This window comes from Meleagris gallopavo, chromosome Z, assembly GCF_000146605.3.
Source record: "Meleagris gallopavo isolate NT-WF06-2002-E0010 breed Aviagen turkey brand Nicholas breeding stock chromosome Z, Turkey_5.1, whole genome shotgun sequence".
Lineage (NCBI taxonomy): Eukaryota > Metazoa > Chordata > Aves > Galliformes > Phasianidae > Meleagris > Meleagris gallopavo.
In genome coordinates this window covers 15,248,580-15,259,317 of record NC_015041.2, presented here as the reverse complement: position 1 = coordinate 15,259,317, position 10,738 = coordinate 15,248,580, and the positions used below count along the sequence as shown (strand labels likewise).

At 38.9% G+C, this 10,738-nt stretch overlaps 1 protein-coding gene across 2 annotated transcripts in view; it reads left to right on the top strand.

The window, feature by feature from the left end:
- LOC104914883 (granzyme K-like) overlaps positions 1 to 10,453 on the top strand; it is a 13,990-nt gene extending 3,537 nt beyond the window's left edge. The window contains exons 1-5 of one of the 2 annotated variants that reach the window (XM_010725412.3): positions 4,665 to 4,765; positions 4,850 to 4,991; positions 6,933 to 7,080; positions 8,872 to 9,147; positions 9,457 to 10,453. In XM_010725412.3, the coding sequence (XP_010723714.1) occupies positions 4,705 to 4,765; positions 4,850 to 4,991; positions 6,933 to 7,080; positions 8,872 to 9,147; positions 9,457 to 9,618 (789 nt within the window). In that variant the 5' untranslated portion in view covers positions 4,665 to 4,704 and the 3' untranslated portion in view covers positions 9,619 to 10,453. Of the gene's footprint in view, positions 1 to 4,664; positions 4,766 to 4,849; positions 4,992 to 6,932; positions 7,081 to 8,871; positions 9,148 to 9,456 lie in introns of those variants that run through there. The other variant, XM_019610393.2, reaches the window with a different exon arrangement.
- Positions 10,454 to 10,738: the final 285 nt, after the last annotated feature.

Sequence of the window (10,738 nt, the reverse complement as noted above, 5' to 3'; positions counted from 1 at the left end):
CCCAAAGAAGGGTATACCTGTCCAGGCCACGGGCAGCCAGTTTCCCCAAGAGAATACTTTGAGAAACAGTGTCAAAGGCTTTGCTGAAGTCTAGGTAGACTACAGCAACAGTCTTTCCCTCATCTACCAGTCTGATCACCCAGTCGTAGAAGGAGATGAGGTTGGTCAAGCATGACCTGCCTTTCATGAACCTGTGCTGGCTGATGTCTTGGAATGCCTAGTTTCAGGCAACTGATCTGACTTCTGAAAACTAAATAAATGTTATTGGAGGCTTGCAGGCACAAATCCTTCCTTTCCAAATACATACCCACTTATAACAGTATCTTTCATCAATATTAAACTGGAATTTAGATATTTTATTAACTGACTGTATTCATCAAAGATCCACTGTCACACAGCCTGATAGGTTTCTGGATGACTTTAGCCTCATAGCAGTCTGTCTGCAGGAAGCTTTTGTGTGCTGGCTGTGTCACGTCTTTGAGCTCAGTTGGCTCAGCTTGATGTGTTTTTTACCCATGTATGACCTAACAGCTGATAAATATTTACCATTGTCCTCCCGTCTGTGCAGAGGGTAGTTGTTGGTGATTTCTCTGAAGAGGGTAGAAGTGGAGTTTTTTTTAGAGATTGCAGAGCTCTTTGAGATTACTATAGCACAATGGAGACATGATTACCTATGTGACATGGCAGTAGATCCATGCACTGCAAACCGTACCAAGCTTTTAGTTTTCTTTCAGTTTTCTCCTAACTACCTGCACATATAACCCCAATAACTATCAGCACTGTTAACATCCTTTTTTCAGTGCTTTCCTGCACACAATATTAGCAAGTGACATAGATACCCTTATTTCACTTATCATTTGTAGATAAATAGATGTCAAGGGCTGACAGCATTTTAATAGGAAGTCTTACCATGCATTCTACAAGTCAGATCTGCTTAAACTCATACAACTACAGTGATTCAACCTTAGATATTCTTTTATGAGGTGTGATGTCTAGAAAAGAAGAGGTTTGAAAAGTGTCATCTTATGTTTACCTGATCTATTTTCAAGAAAAACTATTTGGGAAACATAATACCAAATGTTCCCAGATATTTCCAGGCTACTCTATGCCTATTATATGAAAACAAATCTTCTGTAATCTGTTCATATTTATTTCAGACTATTTTATATTGACGGTTAGAGTTAAGAATATGCTATCTAGACTTCTGTTTGATAACAACTGACTGCTTTCTTCACAAGCTCTTACTCCCAGGTTTGACTGCATAGTTATTAAAGATCAGATTGACAAGCAGACAATCACTTTAGTAGTTTCATACTCAAATACTACTCTTCAGGTTTTAACTCATTAAATGAGGCTGAAGAATTGTAATTTTTTCTAGGGCAAGCAAGTTGGCTGGGCTTCTTTGACTTTGGCAGTAAGTTAGTATATGGTCAAGTTTAGATTATGGTATTCTGTGTATAAAGGGAGGAAGCCTCAGAACAAAAATGCCATCTCTGTAGAGTGCATCATCAATTTTTTTAGTAGCTCCTCTGCTGCATAAGCAATTGGGTATCAAGAGGTTTGACAAATGTAACAAAAAAATGTTCTGCTCTTTCCCCCACCTTGCCCACAAGATACAGTCACTCCCTCGGCAGAAATCACAGTACAAGATAAAGAACAAATCAGTCCAGATGCTCTTTCTAGCCTTTGACTCTGAGGAAGTTTCCTATGGGCATTAAGCATGGGTCAATGGGTTGCTCTATTCTGACTGTGTCAAACACTTCTCTGATTCTTATCTCATACTGAGTTTCCCCAGTAACTATGCTCCGTTTTCATTCCTGCTGCTTTTTGTGCTGCTTTGGATGAACATAATACAATTTTAGGGGACCATTTCAGGATGCCAATTTAGACCTCAGCCCTACGCCTTACAGAACCTCCAGTTGCCTGAGCTGAGGAGGCATGGAAGGGAAGGGAGGACAGGGGAGTGGTGCAGAGCAGGCAGCCACCAGGAGCACAGTGTCTTCTCTGACTCTCCCTATGCTGCTCCAGACCCAGCCAACCCCAGTGTGTCACTGTTATTGGCCACATCTTTGGCCAAATTCCGATAAATTTTTGGAGACTTGCTGGGAAAGGCAAAGAACATAGGCTGGGAAAATCTTGAGACTGTGGTAGAGACAGCAGTATCGCAGTGCAAAGAAGATGGAGATGGCAGGGCAGCTCTGCAGCATTCCCACCCAGTCTTGTCTCACCTGCCCATCCTGCCTGCAGCTCTTTCAGGCTTAGGTTGATGGGATGTTCCTGGGGAGCTCTTCAACCTCCCCTTAACCATGCTCTAAAAATTGCTCAGAGGAAATTCTGGAGTGGGAACTGGCATGTAGAAAGTCTCCTTGGGCCATGATGTGGTACAAGATCGTTTCTCTTGTACCTAGTTCAGGTTGGCAAATGCTTAGAGGTGACAGACACAGATCAGATATACCCAGAAGAATATCTAATTTCAACTCACATAGAGCACACTTCAGCTCTTCTTGAAGCACAGTTAACAACACTTTTTAATAGATTGGCTCATTGATTAAAGCACTTCCCTAGAAACTGGGAGACTTCCTTTTTACTTCAAAACCAGCCAGCCTCAGAAATAGAGCTTCCTTTGTTTTTCTGGGATTGCTCCTGTGTGGAAAGAAAATCGGGATCTAAATTTTCTCCTGCCCCTCTTTGTATTTCTGGAGGATGTCAGCATGAGTGTCACTCTAGACAGCTCCATCCTTCCACTGTGCATATATCCAGAGTTTTTTTCTTGGTCTTCACTCATACCTGAAGAGGGCAACACTAAAACTCTGTTCTGTGCCCAAGCTCTAGCTGATCAGTCCTCCACAACACAAAGGACTGCACGAAGTAGCCACCATGTACTGCTGGCTCTCCCTGCAAACTTGTTAATTATGCAGTAAATTCTGAGAGAGTGTAGTGTGGGCTACTTTTATTCTTAGCCAGTTGGTGTGGTCACTCCTGCTCTGGCATTGGGTCTTGGCAAGATGGGGTCCTGTGTATGGCGATAAGAGTTGAAGAGTGAGATATGATTAAGCTAACTGGAAGAAGTTGGGATTTTTTATCTTTCCTTGAATGGGATGATCTTCTGATCTTCTGAACAGCCTAGCATTCTCTGTGGCAGCTGGAATCTCAGATCATGGAAATGGAAGTTAGCATAGTGTAGGAAATAGTAACATTTGCTTTGTAGTGTCTAGCCATACATTATTTACTGATCTTAATACTCATTGTGCTACCCATTTTCAATTTTATTCAGCCTGACGTTATTTCTTGCCCTTAACACCCTTTTCTGCTCCGAATGCCTATTTCACTTTCCCCTCTGCTTCTACTGTCGTCTTTTCTGCCTCAGCTGTGTGCAAATATAAAGACTTATTTTTGTCTATTTGCTGTGCAATGTCACAGAATAATTTAGCAGCATTAGTAGAAGTAGTTAATTTAGGGAGTCCTCAACCAATGTAACCTTTACAAAATTGTATGTACATGGCAGAATACATCAGGTATTATGCTGCAGAAATATACGGGTCTTCTCCTGCTTGATCACAGTATGAAGCTGCTATCAGTCACTTATTGTTAGGACAAAGCCATAAAAACTTGTAAGTCATCATGTCTTAAAGACCCCGCAGACAAAAGAAATTATTTGCAGATGTAATCTCCAGTGTGTGAATAATCTCAAGATTATTTTGAGAATGGAGAGTGATTTTGGGGTACCTAGAGCTGTATCTTTGTAAGATAAAGTAATTTGTTTTCACTTAAATGAGCTTGGGAAGAGTTTTCTGAAAAAAAAAAACAACAACGTGTTACATAGTGTTGCATTGTGTAATGCTTTAAAATTTTATAGTAAGATTCTGTGCTATAAGTGTCTCAGTTCTAATCTCATTCAACAATCTGCAGAGCTGCTATTTTCTCTCAAGTAAGAGCTAGATAAGTTGGGTTGGTTACATTTCTGATTCTTTCTAATGGTGCTTAAGATGATAGCAGGTTTTTTATGTGGCAATGTGCTCTTTCTTGTAGTGGTTTACCAACAAGATATGCAAAGTGTGCGTACAGAAACAGGGGTGAGCAGTAGAAAAGTCTATCTCACCACTGTGTCTGTTAATCTTTTATTTGGTGACTACTGATAAATAATTTTATTTGCATTTGAGTCCTGCTCACTGTAGGAGTTTGTACATCTGAACCCTGCTTCCACAAAAATAACTGCTAAGAAAAAAACTGCAGTGCCCTTAGTATGTATAGTTGGTATTATGTATTAGGTACTCCTATGCTACCAGCTCCAGATTTCTGCCAGTTCTCAGTGAAGCCTTTTCAAGTGACTCTTCTACTTCTTGTCTCATTCATTCATTTGCTCTTCTTTAAAGAGTTGTTGAATTTTCTGATGTAGTTAGGTTTTATTATGCATTTATCACATATAGTTTCTTAGCACTTGTTTTCTAGCGTAAGACCTGTGTGCTGAAGTTCCTGTGAGATGTGAACTGATGAATGCTATGGACTCAGGGACAGGCGGGTTTTAAAGAAATCTGAAGAAAGAAGCTAAAGAAGCAGAGCAGAGTTGCAGTTAATATGATATTATCGAGGATGTGAAGGGAAACTTCAAGAGGAGGAGTCTCTCATCAAACCTCTTAACCACTATATCCTGTAGGAAACATTTAAATAGAAAGGTTCTCTTAATTTGCATCAGTAACAACAGCTATGACCAGCCACCTATTAGCTCTTTTTCTCTCTGTAATTGCTATTATCCTACCCCTGAGATGTAAGAAGTGTTCCAAGAATGAAAATATCCTAATTCATGCTTGCTCTGGCTAGGAAACATAACTTTTGTTCTATTGCCTTTCAGATGGCTGCAGTGACATTAGTGGTGGACACTGCGTGCGTGCCCATTCCCGACCCTTCATGGCTGCCATCCAGATAAAGAATACAACTGTGTGTGGAGGGGTTCTTGTGAGAAAGAAGTGGGTTTTGACAGCAGCACATTGTGAGTAAGTAACTTATACTGTGGTGTTCATAGCTCTTCACTGAGGTGGGCCATGATATTCAAGCCTATAAGTAAACAAAGGTAGATATTGATTTTTTTAAGGGTTGATAAAAGCTGGAATTTTTTCACCTAGCATACTTGGGAACTTTTATTCTGCTTTGGGTTGTTTTGTTGCTTTGATCTGCTTAGTGTTCTGTTATCTGCATTGGTCAGATCCTGACAGTGCTGGAAGATACTGACTGTGCTGTTAAAAGAGCAAACTCATTATCATGCATTTGAAACAGCAGTGTCTTAGAGAAGGGGACATACCACACAGTGCTTAAACAAAGCTGTGTGCATGGAACTAGATTTAAGAACACTCTGAGCTGAAGCTGAATTAGATGGAAACAACATTCCCTTTCAATTTAAGTGTCCTTTCTGGGCCTGTAAAAACTCAGATGCTTGCAAAAAATGCCAGAGCAGCAATTACGACAAGGAGGTGCATCCTTTTGGTGATCCAAATGTGGATTCGAGCACCTCTTCCTCGGCTGGATATGCTGAGCACAGATGTTGGAGGGCTGGCTCAGAGTGAGGGACATCTAGTGTTCATGTTAGGAAGTAAAAGTCTTCTGTTTCGGCTAAATCATGTTATCTAAATCATATTTTGCTCCCCAGATATTTTTTTTCCTGTATTTTAAGTAATGGAAAGCAAGACAATCATAAGAAACCTGTGGACATCTGACCTTCTCAAACACAGCAAGGGCAGCTTGGCCAGCCTCCATCATTAATCTGAAATAGAGCACAGGGGTTCCTTCTGAGAAAATAAACTTCCACAGTGCTTCACTTAAGTCATGCTTGGTTGCTTTAAAAAAACAAAAAAAAAGGTAGAAATATTCAAACATAGCATGTGTTGTTTTACACATTTACAAAACAAAATCCTGACCTTCCGCTTTGGAATTAAGTTATATTCTTGTGGGAATCTTTGACTCTTCGTGGTTCAAGATATCCAGTCAGTTACAGTTGTAAAAATTTGTATTTGGAGCTAATCACAGGGAAGGGCACTGGCTGTCTCTGGTCTTGCTGATTGGATGAGTCTAATCACTGATTTGGTTTTGTAACAAAAGTTTGAGCCAACTTTGAATCTGTATAATTGTGGGGAAGTGAAACAACATCTGTTTGGTCTCTTCCTGAGGTGTACCAAGAAAGACGTATTTGAATAAATGTTTCTGATGATATTCAGAGAGCTTGGGGGAGAGGGAGATCTGAGTTGCTTAACTTCTGCTATCTGTTGGCAAAACTGGACATGAAACTTTCTGGGTTTTGGCAGTCTTCCTTTATGTCTTGAGCTAGACAACATTCGCCCTTCTTCCTTGATGGACTGAACCTTGAATTTAGTGAAGGACAACTTTATTATTAATATTAACAAAGCTCACTTTATGAGGACACTCATTTCTATGCATAATGTTCATAATGGTTACTGAGTATTGATGTGTATACTAACTTCTCACTGATGTCATTAAGACAGCCTTTATCCTATAACCAGGCATGTTTCTTTCTTTGCAGGATTAGATCATGTGACCACAGGTATCCATAAAAATCTATTTGAAGGTCATCAGTAACACTAATCCTTGTGCAGGTGGTCCTCCCTAAAAAATAAGTAGGCTTTTTTGTAATAACTCTAAACTGTGGAGTCCCCTTAAAGTCAGTTATCTTACAGTTATTTTTAGCAAATAACATTTACAATTAAGAAATGTTAGTACAAGGAATGAAGAAATGTTTGTAGAGGAAAACACAAGCTCATGTTAAAATGTCATAATGAACTATATCCTTTCTATTTTTAATCAAGTTGTTGTAAAATTAGATTGTTAATTTTGTGTTACACAAATTCTGTTTATCTGTAGAAATGTTGCTTTTGTTCTTATTCCTTATTCCTTATTTCTTATTCCTGCACTTCCTTAAATTATAGGAAGCAAAGATCGGATATTAGCGTTCTTCTTGGAGCCCATCAGGCATTCAAAGCTGAAAAAGAGCAACAGAGATTTAAGATCGTGCGCTTCTTTTCTCATCCCCAGTTTAACAGATCTTCAAAGGAAAATGATATAATGCTCCTCAAGGTACTGTTAATCACAACTGTATTATTACAAAAGAAATATTGTTAATGGTTGTTTTGGCTGTTCTGTGATATTGAAATGTACATTGTTTTGGTTGCTTATCAACATCACTGAGAACTGTGCTTTGGTTGTACAGATCTAGATGAAGTTACAAGATCTCTGGCAGGGATGACATTTTAAGGCCATTCTGTTGTAAAGATGCATTAACCATTCACTGCTACAACCCTTCTGAAAGTACAGAATAGATTACAAAATGGACATGAAACCTGTTCTTAATTATTAAGGGTGACCACATGAGGCAGAATTATGATAAAGACCTAGAATAGTTCAGCTCTAGGAACACAGAGCACATAATGAAGAAGGCTCAGGATACTGTGGAATGGAAAGATATCCTAGATTGTATAACCATCATCCTGTATGCCTTTATGAGGCAGAGATGTACAAATTTCCTGCATACCAGCTCCTGGATCAGCCTGGTCACATGGGGTAGGCATGGGTGTTTTGAATAGAGGGAGGCTTGTGTCTGTGCAGAAAATCTGCAGGTGGTCTGGAGAACTGGCTGTGGAGGACTGCCTCCCTGTACAGCAGTTTCAGTGTCAATCTAAAGCCCTCAAGAAAGGTGAGAGTTGTACATCATTTTGTCTGTATCTTTAGAAACTTCATGGCTTTTGTACAATGCCTAAGAAATCATGGATGGATTTTTATTCATTTATTCAAACTGTGCTTTAATGTTATGTTTCTGTTTGTAAGCAATATCGGGTTATTTGATGAGAATAGACACTATGCTAAAATGGATTACTAGAAAGTGTTATTTCTAGAGCTAACAGTTACATCTCTGTTCCAGAATGACAAAGATACCTTAAAATCCTTTGTCTGACTGTGACTCAGCAACAGGAACAATGTTAGAAGCAGGGCTCACCTCCTGTCACTACAGTTCTGTTCTGATGGAGTGCTTAGTGATTTGGGGTAAACCTTCTTTCTCAACAGCAACAGAGTTAATAATCCATAGGGATTTTTAATTAAACACGTAATTCATTACAGTACCATTTTAAAAAAGTATAAAGCTGGCATCTTGTAACTGACAGCTATTCAGCAAAACAGCAAAACATGTAAGCATCTGTGAAGTCAATTTACAGTACAGTGATCAAGTGTAAAATAGAAAGAATGCTCAGTTCAGTAGCTGCAAGTCCTTACCAAATGCACTGAGTATATGTGTTACTGTTTGCTGTATTTTCATTTACAGGCCAAAACTGACCTCTGCTGAAGGATGAATCTGTCAGATAAAGGCCGACAAAATACACATAGTTTGGATCATTTAAGCCCTTACTCTCTCAGATTTAAACTTATTTTTTCCTCAGCTGAGTCCTCTGCTGTCATGTCTAGTTGTTTACAATTTTTCTTTACATCTATGTTGCTGAGCATATTGCACAGTGCTTTGGGACTTTTCTGTTTGTCAGTTAAGTCTGATTTCAGCACAGTAGTTTAATGCAAGTGGGGTTATTGAATGGATGTAGATCCAACAATCTGACTCCTGCACAGGTTTTTAATTTTCTACAGTAATTGGAGGAAAATCTGGAATTGAATTCAGTAGTGCTGCCATAGACATGGAACCATCAGGAAAGTACTTCTGGATTTACAGAAGTGTGATTAAGTTCAGAATTAATTCCTAAATACTGAAAAGCGTTTTATTAGAAAGGAAAGTAGTGGTAAAAAGAGACCATGTAGCCAACTGAATTGAAGATTATACTTCCCATCCTTTCTGCATGAGAAAGATGTTTGTTTATTTTTTTTCAGCTGGATCGTATGGCAAATCTGAATAAGTATGTGAAATGTTTGTCCCTTCCCGACACTGATGAAGATATCAAACCTGGCTCAAAGTGCACAGTGGCTGGCTGGGGAGAAACATCTCCAGGAAAGCTGCCAAAATGTCTTCAGGAAGCAACCGTTAAAATTGTTGATAGAAAAGTCTGTGAGAGAAAATATAATAAAAACAAAAAAGTCTTGAATATAACCAGGAACATGTTGTGTGCTGGAGAGAAAACGAGATTTTCAAAGAGAGATGCTTGCACGGTAAGAAGCAGTTAAAAAGAGAAAGGGATGTGCTTTTAACTACCGTACTCCTTTCACTAGGAACAACAGTGTTGGGGAATTACCTCAGTTCACTGCAGATGCATTTCTTCAGATAAGCTGCTCTCCTCAGGTTTTGTTTATAACTAACGGACTGAAAGAGAACTTTCAGAATCTGAATTATCTGATCCTTTCCAGGTGCACATATCTGAACAATACAAAATTAAACATGCTTACACAAGCTGCACATGGCATTGCATATTTTTCTGGAGAGAGACAACCACACTGATCTTTCTTTCTGTTTTGTTTTAGGGAGACTCAGGTGGGCCACTCATCTGTGGCAGAAAATACAGTGGGATTGTTTCCTTTGGAGAAAAATGTGGAATAGGAGACAAGCCTGGAGTTTACACGCGACTGACTGAAAAATACATTGATTGGATAAAAAAAACCATTTCTCTTAACGAAGAGGCATGAGACAGGCAAGACAGCCCCAATAAATAGAGAGCTGTTCTTCAGAACTGGGTGCTGCCTTGGCGTGCCAACTTTACAAAGTGCTTCCTGACATTACACCTTTACAAATCACAGCTTTTTGTGTTAAAAATTAGCAAGATTCCCTTTTGTACAGACAATATTTGCTCATCTTCAGTATCTCTTCCTCTAGATAACTCAGTTTGTGATTTCACCCTGATATTTAGTGTGACTGGAAAGTGATAAGTCACCTTTTTCACTGTGGCTGTGACAGGACAATATTTTTGAATGTGTTTTCAATGAAAAATTCAGTTTTTGACTGATAGTGAATGAGACATCTGCTGAATGAGAAAAATTAGTAAAAAAAGCTTTGAATGTTCAAGTACTTCATTTTTACATTTTTAAAAAACCAAATACTTTAACTATTACTAAAAATTTCTTTAACTAGATTAATTTTCGGAACAAAAATATTAAGCCAGCAAACGTTTTTCCAATTTATCTTCCATAGATAGCATGAAAAAAGTGTAACTTTTCACTATAATGGGTGTAATTATACTTCTCTAATACCGTGTCTGTCTAACATCTAAAGAAACAGAAATTTTGCGATGAATTTCAACAGACTTCTAATAACAGTCTTACCTTCTGTGTTTTTGAATAAGCCTGTGGTTGGCTTGCTGTTTCCCATTCTCTTCTGAGCACTCTTGAGTTTCTTTCTTTCCAATTACTTGGAAGTGACAATTTACAGTTTCTGCAGTTCTTTTGTTATCACATTAATTTGCATGTATGCTGCGGATTTTGGGGTGATTCAGACATATGAATAAATAACTCCATGACATCAGCATACTGGCCTTGGTTATTGATCAGCAGCTTCATCACTGCATCACTGAACTGAGCAAAGGAAAGGTGTCTTGTGAATAGTATGTAGGTAAAGGAACAAACAGACCTTGCAAATGTGTACTGGTGATCTGTCGTGGTGTAGTGAAACTTACCTATGTGGTTTATTGAAGCTTCATCCTATTCACAGAATCACAGAATCACAGAATTGTAGGGGTTGGAAGGGACTTCTAGAGATCATCGAGACCAACCCCCCTGCCAAAGCAGGTTCCCTACACCAGGTCGCACAGGT